Source organism: Hippopotamus amphibius, chromosome 4 (assembly GCF_030028045.1).
Source record: "Hippopotamus amphibius kiboko isolate mHipAmp2 chromosome 4, mHipAmp2.hap2, whole genome shotgun sequence".
In the NCBI taxonomy this organism is placed as follows: domain Eukaryota; kingdom Metazoa; phylum Chordata; class Mammalia; order Artiodactyla; family Hippopotamidae; genus Hippopotamus; species Hippopotamus amphibius.
In genome coordinates this window covers 88,233,820-88,251,436 of record NC_080189.1, presented here as the reverse complement: position 1 = coordinate 88,251,436, position 17,617 = coordinate 88,233,820, and the positions used below count along the sequence as shown (strand labels likewise).

The window sequence follows — 17,617 nt, the reverse complement described above, 5'->3', positions numbered from 1 at the left end:
AACTTTAAAATTCATTTGGTTAAGATAGTCTGTATATTTACATGCGTGTGTGTGTGTCTGTGTGTGTCTGTATCTAGAAAGAGCTGGGATAGCACTGTTGCTAAACATTGGCTTGACAGCATTTATTTGAGACACTCAGTAATTCAAGACATTTCTGTATACATATCTCTGAGGTACTTGGGACTCTCTTAGATAACCCTTGTGATGTAATTAAAAATGTTTACAAGAGTAATATAAACATATCAAGGCGATAATTTATTCAATTGTGGTTATGTATCCATAATTATGAACGTAATTTATCTTTGAGGCCATAAATAATGACAGAATTCCCTAGAAAATGGTCTATATTAATCTGAATCATCACAATATATAATGAACATTTAATATCCCAGAGGACTTCTTAAGGAGTGACTCTAAATCTGATTGACATTATTTGAATAGATCTGGAAAGTTCCACAAGACACAAATAAATATAAATGTTGAACTGTCTACATACAGTGTTTTGTATAACACACCCAATGTAATTTTGGAAGAGAATATAAATGCAATGGCTACTTGGCTGCAATTGCTACTTTGGTATTTGGTTACTGTGGGGCTCGTAAAGCTCAGGATGAATATATATAATTATCACATCTTTGGAATTTGTGTATGCGCCCCAGCCCTCACATCAAACATACAAACAGAACAATGCCGCTCCAAGCACTCATCACGAGATACACAAAACCATTTCTGGAAAGTTCTGCCCACTATACCTATTTACCATACTACGCCATACACCATATAGCTAATGGTTTGCCTCTACATTGTTTCTCAACCACCTTAATACTTCCTAGTTCCCAAGAATGTTTATTCTCAAAATGCGGTAAGCAAATTCCCCGATGAAGTCGCTAGGCAGTAAATTATGATTTAACTAAATATTTTGTTTCATTCCCAAATAACGACACGTTAAAATTTCACTTTTGATTCTAAACCTACCATTCAGAAAAGATTTCTAAGTGTATTTTTTAGTTATAAACTTGACATACCTATCTATCCATCCATCCATTCATCTTTTTGCAACTCCCTGATTCTGTTACTCTTCTAGTCTTCTAACTTAGGATTCAAATCCATGCTGTACATAATAAAAACAACTCTCTAGCCTCTGGCTTGTGGGGAAATAAAGGATTCTTGCTAAGTGACATTTTTGGGTCTAGTCTCAAGCCTTTGGGCACGGTGCTTGTTCTGGGTTTTGGGTCTCGGGTACCAAAACTTACATTCTGTGATAAACACCCCTTCTTGGCCCTATTGTTCATGGTAGGGTGCTATTGAAAGCTGAGGAAATGAATCTATGCCAGCTCCACACTATAATTTTTACTATTTACAAAAATAGACTTTTTTATGTTTTGGTTTTTTGGCCGCAAGGTATGTGGGATCTTAGCTCCCTGACCAGGGATCGAACCCGCACCCCCTGAATTGGAAGGTGAAGTCTTAACCACTGGACCACCAGAGAAGTCCAGGCATATATTTTAAAGAGGATTCTCTTGTGTTCTTTAATTGCTTAAAGATAATATCTGAAATAAATATTCAAATAAATACTCAGAATACAGATAAAAAATCTAGCTTATATTTTATATTAATAGCATAATGAATTTAAACGCATTTGTTCTGGTTAAGAACCTCTAAGTTATACTAGCCTATCATGTTAGAGTGTTAAAAATTTGTTTTTGTAGCACCACAGCTTTTTAAAAATGAGCTTCTTTTTCTGATTATAGAAGTATTACACGTTCATTGTAGCAACATTTAGGATATACTTGTTAATAGATCAAAGAGAATTGTCTCACCAAAAAAACTCATTATTTTGTGTTTGCTAATGCTTTTCTTATGACGACATATGGACTTCTGAATAGTCTGTAAACTGTGATAGGTAATGCTCTCAATGTGAGAAGAAAAGAGTCCAAACCATAGTCAGGTAGGTTCATATTACACTTACCGAAGCTAAAACAAGGTAACCTGAGGAAAAAGTGACAACTACATGACTTGCAGAAAATTGCTCTTAGGCACAATCAACCACAGTGGGCCGTGAGAGCACTGATTTGCAACTAGGACTAGACGGCTAGTGAGGGAAACAGTCCTTTCGCTAATGGTGGATCCCAAAGATACGAGAGTGGAGACGGTGGAAAGTGAAGGATGCTGTCTCAGGGGCACGGCTGCCAGCAAGCCTTATGTCAGGCCAGGAGGTTTCCATGTTACAAGACTAAGACCAATAATCTAGCCCCCATGTAGAAGGCAATATCTTTCTTTACCTAGAACATTCCCTTTGGAAACTTGTACATGTTACTTACTAATATATACCTTTGAAAATTCAAATGGAAAATAATATAATAGACAGCAAAACTATTGATCAAAACACTTGGACAAACACAGCAAAACACTTGATCAAAAGATACCTTAGTTTACTGAATGCTTTGGGTAGAAATTTTTAGCTCTAAAACAAAAGCACTTAAAAGAAGTATTGCCAGATATAGTCATTTTTAAATTAACTGTGTCTGAATTAAACATACAATTTTTACGTCAAACATGAAGGCTTAATTGGTTTCTCTCAGTCACCAACAATTATCTTTTTTACTACCATTCAGTAAGAGTGCAGGAAATTTAACAGATTTCAATCTTAATCTGAGGAAAACATTATTAGTAAAATAATTCTGTGTAATGTAAGTCCAATACATTCAAAATCCACATGTAAAAATCCTTTAAGATGTTTTGGATTACCTGGGTTATTTTAAGATACCACTTGCTACCAGAGAGAAGTGAGAACAGAATGTAGCCTTAAAATTTTTTTATTTCACTTTTAAAATGTTTTAAATTATTTACTGCAGTGTTAAGATTTACTCTTCTCTAAATCTACAAGCATTTGGTACCATAATCCTGCTTGTACACTATGATTAAAATAAACATTTCCAAGTTAAATTGCTTAATTGTTAAAAACACTTACCAATGGAAAACTGGAGGACAGACGCTGTTGTTGTATTAAGGCCTGTGGTAATCTAGAAAAAGGAACATACCAAAATGAGACAAGATAGAAAGGGAGGAGGAGAAAGAGGCAAAAGATTCAGGAGGAGGGAGGGTGAAAAGGATAGAAAAGAACCATAAACAGAGGTTGTATTTATCTAGTAGTTAGCTTACTTCTATCAATATGTCAGAACATATATATTTCATGTTTCTCTGTGAGATCCTCACTTAGGCACTCCTAGTACATTTCTCAAGATCCTATTGAAAACTCTTTAGTATAATTTACCAGGCACTTAACACAGCCCCCTCCACTCACCCCACCACCTCCCCTCCATCCTTATCAACAGACCTGAGGCCCAAGAGAGTGTCATAAAAATGACCAAACAAAAGTTGGAACCAAAATTAAGAGCAAATGAGAAGAGTAAAAATGTTTTGAAAAATAAGTAGAATTACAACAGGTAAATGGTGCAGGATATCTTTGGGGGATGATGATGAAAATGTTCTAAAATTGACTGTGGTAATGGTTGCATAATTTGGGGGAATACAGTAAAAACCTTGAAACATATACTTTAAACGAATGAATTACAGAATATGAGGATTATTTCTCAATAAAACTGTTACCCCCCAAAAAGTTATCAAATTATGGGCCTAGAGATACTCTTCCAACACATTTCTATTATTTTCCCTTAGTTTCATGAAGAAGCATGCCTAAATAATTTCCCCCCTTCTGAAAAAGGAATGGTACCTTACTTAATTTTAAATAAAATTTTAAAAAGTATTTATTAATTCATTTGTTCATTCATTCATTCTATGCAGCAGTGACTTTGATCCATACCAGCTTAAATGAGATGATAAATAAGGTTCTCATTTTCAACGACTCTCTTGTTAGGTTTCTGACCCCATAAGCTAAGGTATGGGATGCCTCCCATGACGGCACCCTATAAAACAGAAAGTGTATAACTGTGTTTTCAACTTGGCAGAAGCAGCAGGCTTCTTAAATGTCATAATAACACCCTTAGACTTGTCTCTGCATTGCATTAGCCCCCATGTGGTGGAGTCTATAACGCAGAAGAGTGAAGAGATACCCAGTACATGAATTGTCACGGGCACTGGTGGACAAACAGTGAGCAAGTCTCTTGAAGTGCCAGAATTCAGCTGAGATGTGAATATCAAAAGATTGAATTGTGCTTCCCATTTCTACGACACAATATGGGAAGATGATTAAGCATGTGTTTTATTTTTTTTATTTTTTATTTTTTTTTAAGCATGTGTTTTAAATATGTGGCTCTAAAATTCATGAAGAAGCAGAAAAGGTAATAAGAGGGGAGGGCAAGAAAGGCCATTTTATAAGTTGTCTAGATATCAGTATGGGTATCAACTCCTAATTGATTTTAACCGTAGCAAAAATCATTGATGTCAGGGTGTCAGGTGAAATTCTCTATTTAAATCTCTCATTATCACAGATTATTTAAGAGAAAGCTGGCCTACCATGCCCAGAACTCTGTTTCCTACTCCCTTCCTCTTACCAGAGTCGTTAGAGAAGAATGCACTAATAGAATTTTCTTTAAATAACAAAAATACTAACTCCTTTTCAAGATTCCTTTAAAAGAGGTTAGTGGATATTTGGTCCTATCCGAAATGTCCAAAGGACATTGTACAAAGAAGTCCTTGATACTTGGTCCTGTCCAAAACCATCTGACGTGGACCAAACAAGCTCATGGATATTTTGGACAGACCAAATTTCAAGGACCTTTTGGTGTGGACCAAATGTCTTATGAACCAAATGTCCCATGGATGTTGCAGACAGAACCAAATGTCCTGCAAGGTTAAAAGAAATGTTTTATTTTCCCCCCATAACTTTTAGGGTAAGTTCAACTACTTATCCCCCACATGTTTCCACTTGGAAAATCTGATCTTAAAGTTCAAAGAGGCACATGGAAATTTTTTTAAAATTTTCACAAAGATTGAATGAATGCTCTTTTCCCACTCTGATTTTATGTAACTGAGTAGATTCCCAGATGAGTTATGAACACTCCTGAATGTAAGTTCTTTGAAGCAATGGTACGGTATTATGTAAGTTAAAAGCACCACGGTTATTGCTATTGCTAGTGCATTAGATGTACCAGAGAGTCTTTGATACTTATGCTGGGGGTGTAATAAATGATGACTGTGTCACCTGGGTGATCAAGTTTCACAGCTGTGACCTCTGCTAGCAAACAGTAAGTCACTTGAAACACTGCCAAATTTCAAATTATACTTACTAACTGAGGGTGACCCTGGACTTTGATTAGTCATTGATTCCACGTTTTTTTTTCTTCACCAGGGAAGCTAAGGACTGTTGGAACAGTTGACTCCCAGTCCTTTACCTTTACCCATTTAGCTTATTAGTAAAATTGTCAGCTACAAGAAAGGACAGGAAAGATGAAGAGAAAAAAAAAGGAAGCATTGCCTATAAAATCTATTCATCTATATTTACATTTGGGTATTATAAATTATTTGTTATGCTTGAATTCAAATACATAATTTCAGTCTGCAAAGTTATTAAGTCTTTACATGGGACATTCTGAAAATTAAAGGACCTCTTAAAGAGATTTCAATAAATAGTATAGTGATAGTGAATGTCTAAGAGAGAACTTTTTCCCTACCAAATCTCACTGCTCTTAAATTATCAAATAAGCTCCAAATTATAGAAAATTAGTATGCTCACTAAATGAATCTGAAGAATTCACTGCAGGCTGAGGCTGTTCATTCTACACTTCTTCCCTATGAACTTTTACTGGGTTTAATCCTGTTTTAGCCCACACCCCTTATAACTAAAATGCATTTCCAAATATGAGAGAATGATTGAGTAAATAATTTATTTTTAAAAAATGAAGAGTAATGGAATTAATTTTGTTTTAAGCTCTGAGAGAGCACATTTTCTCTTAAAGGAGTAGGTAAATGAATTCCTCATCACCTTCATTTCAGACTAGCAAAATGAATCAAGTTAGGTGCCACCCCTGAAATATGGAGACTTCACTGAGGTAATGAAACGTGTGAGGGCTGCACAGCAGAGTAGCAGTGGAAACAGAAATACGTGGTGTGCCCGTGTGCAGATACTGCCTCTTACCCGCTTTGGCTTTCATTGAAATGAAATGGCCGTTTGATTAAATTCACAAAATGGAAATGCTCTTTTATGCATTTCAAAAAATAAAGCATTAGCCTACTAAGGTTCTTTGCCTGTGGTCTGCGGTTCTTTGTTTCACAACTTCAGTAAGAACTGGATTTATGAAAAATTTAAAAGCATATTTTTTTAAAAAGTGATGTTTGGGGGCTGATAACTTTCATCAGTTCTCATGCACAACAGTTTTAACTGGATTCAGTTTTGAAGTGCTATGCAAATATTTGAATTTTAGTGGACAATAGCATGTTAACTGACAATTGAATTAATGACTTTTCTTTCAATTGATCTTTCTTCTGTAAACACAACTTGCATAAAATATATATTTTTGCTCCTGGGATGTCAATATGGTATAAAAATTATTGGGAATTAGAAGTTGCTAGTGTGTAAAATGTAAATGTTATCCTTATTTTTGTTAATGTATCTTCGTTCTAGTCCCTTTGAGTCTACAACACAATTCATCTTAGGGAAATACTTATGATGTAAATATAAATCTGTGTATGTTTTTCTTTTCTTGGATGAAGATAATTATTTTGAATATTTTCCTTTTTAGTTGAAAGGCTAATCTCACATTAATTATATAACACAATTCAAAACTAGCCCACTCTAATGCTAAATAAACTGGGATATAGTGAAACCATCAGGATTAAATATAAATATACATGGCATTAAATAAACTAGTTACTTCAGTTTCTATACTACAGAAATATGAATTTTGGCATTATATTCTTAGATATGTTCATTTCTTATTAATCAGAAACAAAAAAGAATTTGCCAAGCATTTCCAGAAGTATTCCTGAATGGGAAAACATTCTAAAATAGGCATTTATTCTAAGCTCAATTAACTACGACAAAAATTTAATTTTGTTTTAAGGTTTATAGATAATTAATTCAGTCATAGTACATTATTTAAGATGTACTAGCAAATCTATTTTTTCAACAAGAATTTCACTACAGAGTCACATTTGTCTGCAAGAATATTATAACACCTTATAAGACTTGAATTATGAACACCTATTATTTTAATTTGCATCCAATTAATTCTGTTTGTGTTCTAATTTCAACTAAAAACTATTCAATTTATCAATGTTCTGAAGCTCGCACGTTTAATAAATTAAATTTATCTATTGCCATGAAAGGGGTATTCAAGCAGCATAAAATAAGAACCATGTTATAAAAATTAATTGACTTTCACAATTTGATAACTAAATCTTCTTTTAATTACCTAGTTAGGTTTTCTCCTCCTTTTTTACTGTGGAGGGCCAGTCTTTTGGCCACTTTTTAAATTAATGAATTGGAAACATAATCTGTGGTGGAGGGGTGAAAAATACAATTTGTTACTAAAAGCCCCATGATGAGGAAGATGTGGGAGAAAAAAGGAGAGCCATTGAAACTCAAGTTAAAAAGCAGAAAACCAAAGCATAAGAGATGTTGCGAAAAGAACATTAGGTGCAAAGAAATTGAGCTAGACGTGGAAGACAACAATTGCTTTTATATCCTTTTTCAAGAATGTGAAATGAATGTAGTCTTGGTGCCAGAAAGAGGTACAAAGCCAAAAGGCTCACTAACCACACGCCTATGGCTAGTGGTTTCACTGCTTTCAGTTTAGAATGCTCATGTTTCATTTTACATATGATCCAAGGACTTCTCTTAGGCAAGCAAATTTTTAAAAAAACTGGTTTATTCAGTGTGCTCTTTCACGTAAAAAAATCACTACAGTTCCTAGGTGCTTAGGAAACAAAGTTTAAAAATAATGTGATAAAATTGCTCATCTAACATTTTTTGGCTTGCAAGGAGAAAATAAGTGTAAAAGTAAAGCTTTATACAAGAACTTAGAGAGTCACAAATTATTTAGCTATGATATATATGTGTGTCATATGTCATACATGTCATATCCATATTTTTAAATAGCCATCTAATCATAATGATGCACCATGTTTAATGAGAATGATTGATGGCAATTTTATTACTGAATTCTTTATTTTTTTACTTTTGAAAATAAACTGTAAAATCACTGCTCCTAATTTTGAGATATTTGCAATAGGACTCATAAATAATACTGCAAATTTTCATCTGAACTGGAATTGCATAGGAAAACCTTTTGTTGGCAAAAAGCTCAGTAAAGACAATGTATTTGGAATAACAGATATAAATAGCACACACTTACCAACTCTCGTGGACCATATGGCTCACAGAAGGTGACAGCACTGCCATGCATAATTGCACCACACTGTTCTCCAGTCTCACAGTTGTTACACTCAACCCTGTGGGAACACAGAACACAACATCAGTCTGTGAACTAAGTAGCACAAAGTGGTTTATCGCTCAGGTAAAGAAGGATGTAACAGTTATTGTTACTCAGCTGACAGCAACATTTCTAGGAAGGTAATGGTATTTTGTATTGTGACATGTTAAGGAAACATAAAAACAGAAAGACTTGAACTTCAATACCAGTTCTTTCAGTTACTCGCAGTGGTGAGCAAGTTAACCTCCCAAAGTTTCAGTTTTCTCAACCGTAAAATAAGGAAAATAATACTGACCTAAACATCACCTAGTTATTATGAGGTTTAAATGAGAGAGTGTATATAAAACACAGAGTACAGAACCAATCTCATAGTAGGCACTTAATAACAGCAGTTGGTATTATTATCAATCATTACATAATATACTATGCCCAAATGGATAAAGAAGATGTGGCATATATATACAATGGAATATTACTCAGCTATAAAAAGGGATGAGATGGAGCTATATGTCATGAGGTGGATAGACCTACAGTGTGTCATACAGAGTGAAGTAAGTCAGAAAGAGAAAGACAAATATTGTATGCTAACTCACATATACGGAATCTAAAAATGGTACTGATGAACTCAGTGACAAGAACAAGGACGCAGGTGCAGAGAATGGACTGGAGAACTTGAGGTTTGGGAGGGGGCGGGGGTGAAGGGGAAGCTGAGACAAAGCGAGAGAGTAGCACAGACATATATATACTACCAACTGTAAAATAGATAGCCAGTGGGAAGTTGTTGTATAACAAAGGGAGTTCAACTTGAGGATGGAAGATGCCTTAGAGGACTGGGATGGGGAGGGTGGGGGGGACTCGAGGGAGGGTGGGGGGGTAGTCAAGGGAGGGAGGGAATACGGGGATATGTGTATAAAAACAGATGATTGAACTTGGTGTACCCCCCTAAAAATAATTAAAAAATAAATAAAAAAAAAATACTATGCCCAATACAAGTACAGTATTTTGCTAATATTAAAGACAAGCAAAGGAATATACATCTATATAATGAACTAAAACCATATATCTCTGAAATCAAAAGTTGTTTTACAAATTTTAAACCTTTTTCTTTCGAGTTATGATTAACATCAATGTTTAAAAGAACTGTCCTCAAATAGATCTGCATATCTACAAAATACACCATGCAAAAAATAATGGAATCAGATTGTATTTAATCCACATAGTAATATGAAATAAACATTAATTCTAATTCAAGCAAATTTTGAATACTGAGTTAATGTTAACCTTGCAAATAATTTAGTTGCTTTCTTTACTATTGTAAAGTGAAGTGGCTAATAATACCTTAGAATAGGATCTCAAAAATAAATATATTCATGTCTTCAGTATAAACTGACAATATGAATATTCTGGATTTGACTATGCATATTTACAATAACATTTACAATGCTCTGCATCATGATATTTCAACCTACAATCATTACATGTAGAAAAAAAGAGCTACGTTTCCTCAGCCTGAACCTTAAAGCACATGAGAGCTGTATTTCATGCAGAAAGGATATTTTCAAAGACTTTCACATTCTAGGTGCTAAACAGTGTGGAAAGGGCACCATGCCCTTTGTTTTTGAAGATCATTGAATCAGGCCCTTTCAGCTGTTTGCTAATCTCAGAGAAAAGAGGGAGCAAGAAGTCCTATTCAAATAAGACAAAAACGTGAAAAGATACCAGGTAGCTCATAAAGCCAAACGGCAGAAGCACAGTAAATAAGTAAAATTTTGGCAAATAAATAGGAGTATTTCCTATATGTATATTGCATGGAATAAATTATTCTAATCTTTTGAGCTGCATTCCCACACAAAAGAGATCAACAATGTCAAGAAACTTTGAGGTTTTTTTTTAAGAATAAACAGAAAACAACTTCTGATATGGAATTTTAAGAGGTAGTATCTCAAATCTTAGTAGGAGATTTAAATCTTCTCTTGATCGCTGTGAAGCAAGATTCTAATAAAATGTCCTTGACATTAAAGAGGCATAGCAGTAGCTTCATAAGGGCAACAAATAGGTCTCTTCTTCACCATTTTATGCCTGGCATGTTGTATGCCATAAATATTTGTTGAACGAATGAATAAATATAAGACAACTTCATAAATAGAACTATTATTAAGGCCTGAGGTCTAAAAGCACTTCGAATAGAGCTTGGCACACTTGAAATAGAGCAAGCATGATATCAGTGTTAGCCATTATTATTATTATGGATTTCCACCATTTTCATTCAGAACTGGTAAGTTAGTTTTTTTCCCCACAGAGAACCTATTACATGAACTTCTTACTACTGTTTTTCTATTCTTAAAACTATATATTAATTTTTCCCGAGGAGTGTAACTGTGCTAAAAGTAGAGAGAAGTAGCTCCAAAATTATAGTGGGCTTCTTATTTAGTGATAGATGAGGAATATTTGGACTCGAAGGCATTGTGAAATGGTTTGAAAGAAACATAAGCTTTGACAGAGACAAATTAAAAATTGTTCAACCATCACAATGACTATCTGCCATTTTCCTCCAGTGATTCTAAACTGAAAGCATCATTGTTGATGTGAAGTTTGAGGCCTGATATTTGAATTCTCATAGCAATTATTGTATCTATAAATACTGATCAGCAGTCCCCAAATCAACTGTATATCAGAAAAATATCTATATAAATACATGTATTACAAATCCCCATCACCCATAGTTTTGATTAAATATGATTCAGCCTAGATATCTGTATATTGTTTAAAGGTGATTCTAGCATAGGTAGCCTATAGCTTGGCATTAGGGAACCACTGAATAGACAAGAGATGTTTGATATGTTTGGAGAACCACCTCTATTTTGTGGAATAACAGGAGCTAAAAAAACCAACACAAGAAAAAGGCAATCAGATACAGCTTCTTCCCACTTGGCTCAACAACCCCTCTGGACATTTTTTTCCTCATTGTGCTTTACAGCTCCAGAAACTTAAAATAAAATTTACAAAGGCATTAGTACCCTGGTGAAACGTAAAGATTAAGAATTACCAGGGGCTTCCTAGGTGGCACAGTGGTTGAGGATCCGCCTGCCAATGCAAGGGATACGGGTTCGATCCGTGCTCCAGGAAGATCCCACATGCCGCAGAGAAACTAAGCCCATGCGCCACAACTATTGAGCATCCACTTTAGAGTCCGTGAGCCACAACTATTGAGCCCATGTGCTGCAACTACTGAAGCCCAAGCGCCTAGAGCCCGTGCTCCACAACTAGAGAATCCACAGCAATGAGGAGCCCATGCACCACAATGAAGAGTAGCCCCTACTCACCACAACTAAAAAAGAAAGCCCACGCACAGCAAAAAAGACCCAACACAGCCAATACAAATAAAGAAATTAATAAATTAATAAATTAATAAAAAAGAATTACCAGCTATTACTCACTGAGTTGTTGCTACCTGGAGTTACAGTGGCTTCACCAAAGATTGATGAAACAAATCTGTTAGCTTACTGTCAAGGTCTTTTAAATGTCCTTTGCTTGAGTTTCTCACAGTATGACTGGGTTTGTCAACATAATTTCTTGTAATTTATTTTGAAAGCACATCCCTCCGGGTGGTCAAATACAATACACTCTTAGCTGCCAATGGTGCTATTTATTCATTTATCATTCATTAATTCATTCTTTTAATTAACAACTTTGTGTTGAGAACCTTTAGGTATTGTGATGAGCTTTAGTGGTATAAAGACCAAAAAAAACAGTATTATTTTCTTCCAGGAGTTTACACTCCAGAAGGAAAGGCAGAGAAACAAACATACAATTACAATATACTGTGCCAATGCAATGGTAGTTACTTACTGTATTCTATTATGTCCCAGATATTCTAAAGCCTATTTAAATCTCTCAAACTCTCTATAAGATAGTTATCAGTGTCCTCATTTTACTAATAAGAAAACTGAGTTTCAAACAAGTTGAGTATTTGCTCGAATCACACAGCTGTAAAGTTGACAGAGTTGCAATGTGGACCTAGGACTTGCTAATTCCAACATCCATCACGTTTTCCATAGCTCCTCATTCCTTTTAACAGGAGTACACACTGGTTGTTATGGTACCTAACTTAGACTGAGAAAGCAAGGGAAAGCTCCCAAAGGAGGTGGTCCCAGAACAGGTCCTGAATGAGAAACAGGAGTTACTCAATCAAAGAAGAAAGGTGAGGGTGTGATAGGGCACAAGGAATGCAGAGATTATGACATAAGTAAAACTGCTGCTTCAATGCGTTAGTGTGCCTGACACCACACTGGTACATGAGGAAGGGTGGCAAGGTTTGGGGCTGGAAAGTGGGAGTCAGTTCACGGAAGGTTTCATGAGCCATTTACCAAGTGATAGGTACTGCACCAGGAATTCTACAAAAAATACCTCAATTAACTCACATACCCCACCTCTATTTTTCTCCACATTTAGAGGATGCTAAAACTGAGATTCAGAGATATTAAATGATTGTCCAAGGTGACACAGATCGAAAATTATAGAACTGAGATCCAAACTCCTACTATGCTGTTTCCAAAGTCATGAAAAGATCCAACTCTTAGGAAAATTACTCTAGCGAATAATGGATTAGAGGTACAAAAGACAGGACTATTGATACAACACAAGTAGGACACAATAGTGCCTAGAAATAAGGTGGAGGTGAAGAAAAGAGTATCACTTTTTAATAGAAACATAATATGATCCACATATGTAATTTTCAACTTTCTAATAGCTACATTAAAAGTAAAAAAGAGAGAAGAAAGATGGTGGCAAAGTAGAAGGATGTGGAATGCATCCCTCTCCACAGATGCATCAGGAATACACCAAAAGATGCAACAATTCCCACAGAGAACCAGCTGAACACCAGCAGATGATCTCAGACACCAGAAGACTGCAAAGATCTCGATATAACTGTGTAGGACAGAGGGAAGAAAAAAAAAAAAAAGGAGAAAGAGGAGGAGAAGAAAGGAAAGGGACAGGTCCCACACCCTGGGGCAGGGGGATCTAAAACAGGGGAGATTGTCAAATTCAGGGAAACATCCCTTATCTGACAGGGAAACCCCTTCTCCAACGGGGAATTTCCCTGGGTCAGAAGGGAGACATTTGGGACTGTTCAAAGAGGGTGAAGCAGCTGAGCTGTGGCAGATGGGAAAGAGTGAGAAACACACAGAGGGTCTGCACCACGGCTCAGTGTGTCTGGACTGAGACACTGGTTCACATGTGAACAGGGGGTCTGGGAGCTGGAACATGGGACCAGAGAACTGGTTCAGAGTGAGAAACATTGTTGGCAGTGGGGAGACGGACTGAGTGGACAGAAGGGAAGAAATCCGCAGCAGAGAATGCCTACTGCAGAAAGCTGGACGGCCATGGCAGCGGCTCAATACTGCTGACTCACAAGCAGGGGGGAGGAGCCGCAGGTGTAGTTTCTCTCTCGGTGCAAGACGGACAAAGGAAGGACCCCCCTGGGCCTGGCTAATGCACTCAGGGATAACAAAGGCCACCAGGTGGGGCTGGCCTAGAGTGCCTGCAGCCGAGAGCCAAAAGTCCGCAGAGTGGCCCAGCTCTGGAGACATTCTGTTTACACCTGAGCCACCGGCGTCCCTCTGCAACAGGCACTGCCATGGCCAAATGAGGTGCTGTGACCCAGGCAGGGTGCCCCGGTGGAGTCGTAGCAGGGGGTAGGAGCCACGATTGTAGTCATTCTCTCGGCCTGAGCTGCCAGTGTCACTCTGCAACAGGCACCACCTGAGCCACTGCAACCCAGGCAGGGCACCACTGCTCACTCACCCCTAGAGGAAGGAGCCACTATTGTACCCTCTTTCTCCCCACACACCAGTGCTTACAGATGAACAATAAAGGAAGCTCTGCTGGTCACAAAGTAATATTAAAAAACCCAAGGTGGGTAGAAGGACATTTACAGCTGAGATGCCAAGGAAACAGAAATATTATTATTAATTCTATTGATCTGGTCCACTCTGGGGTCAGTTCTAGTTTTGTTTTGTTTTTTTTTTGTTTTTTTAATTTCATTAATTATGATCTTAGTCCTAAGGGATCTACATGTTTTATTATATTTTTTATTCTATTTTTATTTTTAGCCTTTTTATATATTTCTATTTCTAGCTGTTTTTTGTAGTGCTGACTTTACCTTCTCCTACCTTCATCTCTTTTATACATTTCTATTTTTTTCCTTTTTCTTTTCATATTTGCAGTCACACTACACTCATCTGTTGCCCTGTATTCTATCCTTTTTTAGTTTCTTTTATCTTAATATACTTATAATCAACATTATCGCTCAGCTCTGTTTCCTTGCTTTATTCTCCAGATGACACACTGCTTTGGTTTTTATTATTAGGTTTGGTCTTTATCTTAGTTCTGATTATAATTGTCTGATTTTGTTTTGGGAATCCTCTGTCTGATTGTACTCTTGCTCTTTATTATATTTGATCCTAGCTTTCAAAATTTCCCTGGATATGTGTTTGCGTGCATGTCGGTTTGTTTTAAATTAATTACGATCTTAGTCCTAAGGGATCTACATGTATTATAACATATTTTTTTATTTTCTTCTATTTTTCTTCTATTTTTATTTGTAGACTTCTTACATATTTCTATTTCTAAGTTTTTTGTAGTGCTAACTTTATCTCTTCTACCATCTTTCCTTCTTTATCTTTTACACATTTCTATTTTTTCTCTTTTCTTTTTCTTTTCATATTTCCAGTCAGACTACGCTCTTCTGTTGCCCTGTCTTCTATCCTTTTTTAGTTTATTTTATCTTAATATACTTATGAGCAATATTATTGGTCTGCTCTGTTTCCTTGCTTTATTCTCCAGATGACACACTGCTTTGGTTTTTATTATTAGATTTTGTCTTTATCTTAGTTCTAAGTATAATTGTCTGATTTCATTCTGAGAATCTTCAGTCTGTCTGGTGGTACTCTTGCTCTTTATTATATTTGATCCTAGCTTTCAAAATCTCCCTGGATTTGTGTTTGTGTGTGTGTGGGGGGGGGTTGTTTGTTTTTTTGTGGGGTTTTGTTTTTGTTTTTGTTTTCTTTGGTTTTGAATTTCTGTTGGTTTTCTCTTTGATTGTCTGATGGCATACTGGGTTTCTTCTGTCAGGTCTTTCTAGTGCCTTATGTTCTACTGGATTCAGTATTTGTGTGTCTTACACATGTATGTGTTTCCTTGATTTAGTATTTGTTTGACTCAACACTCTGCCATTAGTCTGGGGCTTGGACAGTCTTCTTTAAACCCCTTTATTGCCGGGACAAACAACCTCTGAAGTCTGGAATACTCCATCAGAAGACAAGTAGGAGGCTCTGGGGAGGGAGCTCAGAATCCAGGATGCTAGACTACTAGGGAGTCCTCAGACACAGGGAAGATACACTGCAGAGAACTCTCACAGAGCCCTGTATCAGAGTCTAAGACTCGGCTTTGTCTGACTGTCTGCAACTGCCAGTGCTGGACACCTCACACCAAACTACAAACAAGACAGGAACAGAAACCCACCCATCAGCACACAGACTACCTAAAGCCATATTAACTGCACAGATACCCTAAAGCACACCTCCTCACAAGGCCCTGCTCATCAGAGAGAAAAGACACAGAGCCACACACCGGAAAGCAGACACCAGAACCCCCCACCAGGAAGCCTACTCAAGACACTGGACAAAACCCACCACAGAGGGCAGAGGGCAGAAACAAGAGGAATTACTACTAGGTAGCATAGGGAAAGGAGACAGCAAATCCTATAAATTAGACAAAAGGAGAAAACAAAGAAACACCATGCAGGCAAAGAAGCAGGAAAAAAACCCACAAGACCAAATAAATGAAGAGGAAATAGGAAAATTGCCTGAAAAAGAATTCAGAGTAATGACAGTAAAGATGATCCAAAATCTTGATAACAAAATAGAGAAAATACAAGAAACAGTTAACAAGGACTCAGAAGAACTAAAGAGCAAACAAACAATAATGGACAACACAATAACCGAAATTAAAAATACTCTAGATGGTACAAACAGCAGAATAACTGAGGCAGAAGAATAAGTGAGTTGGAAGATAGAATGGGGGAATAAGAGCCACAGAGCAGGAAAGAGAAAAAAGAATAAAAAGAATGGAAGACAGTCTCAGAGACCTTGGTGACAACATTAAGTGCACCAACATTCGAATCATAGGCATCCTAGAAGAAGAAGAAAAAAGAAAGGGTCTGAGTAAATATTTGAAGAGGTTACAGTGGAAAACTTCCCCAACATGGGAAAGGAAATAATTAATCAAGTCCAAGAAGCACAGAGAGTCCCATACAGAATAAACCCAAGGAGAAACACCAAGGCACATATTAATCAAACTAATGACAATTAAACACAAAGAAAAAAATATTAAAAGCAGCAAGAGAAAAGCAACGAATCACATATAAGAGAAAATCCATAAGGATAACAGCTGATCTTTCTACAGAAACTCTGCAGGCCAGAAGGGAATGGCAGGATATACTGAAAGTCCTGAAAGAGAAAAACCTACAGCCAAGAATACTGTACCCAGCAAGGATCTCATTCAGATTCAATGGAGAAATTAAAAGCTTTACAGACAAGCAAAAGTTAAGAGAATTCAGCACCACCAAACCAGCCTTACAACAACTGTTAAAGGAACTTTTCTAAGTAGGAAACACAAGAGAAAGAAAATACCTACAAAAACAAAAACAAAACAATTAAGAAAATGGTAATGGGAACACACATGTCAATAATCACCTTAAATGTAAATGGATTAAATACTCCAACCAAAAGACACAGACTGGCTGAATGGATACAAAAACAAGACACTTCTATATGCTGCCTACAAGAAACCCACTTCAGACCAAGGGGCACATATAGACTGAAAGGAAAGGGATGGAAAAAGATATTCCATGCAAATGGAAGTCAAAAGAAAGCTGGAGTAGCAATACTCATATCAGACAAATTAGACTTGAAAGTAAAGACTATTAAAAGAGACAAGGAAGGACACTACATAATGATCAAGGGATCAATCCAAGAAGAAGATATAACAATTGTAAATACCTATGCCCCCAACATAGGAGCACCTCAATACATAAGGCAAATGCTAACAGCCATAAAAGGGGACATTGACAGTAATACAATAATAGTAGGAGACACTAACACCCCACTTACATCAATGGACAGATCATCCAAACAGAAAATAAATAAGGACACACAAGCTTT

General features: G+C 36.5%; 1 protein-coding gene across 2 annotated transcripts in view; it reads right to left on the bottom strand.

The window, feature by feature from the left end:
* The window catches only part of RELN (reelin), a 494,116-nt gene that overhangs the window by 225,553 nt on the left and 250,946 nt on the right, over positions 1-17,617 (bottom strand). For both annotated transcript variants that reach the window (XM_057732969.1, XM_057732970.1), the window contains exons 7-8: positions 8,316-8,412; positions 2,972-3,023 (exon numbers count right to left, since the gene is read on the bottom strand). In XM_057732969.1, coding sequence (XP_057588952.1) covers positions 2,972-3,023; positions 8,316-8,412 — 149 coding nt within the window. The remainder of the gene's footprint in view (positions 1-2,971; positions 3,024-8,315; positions 8,413-17,617) is intronic.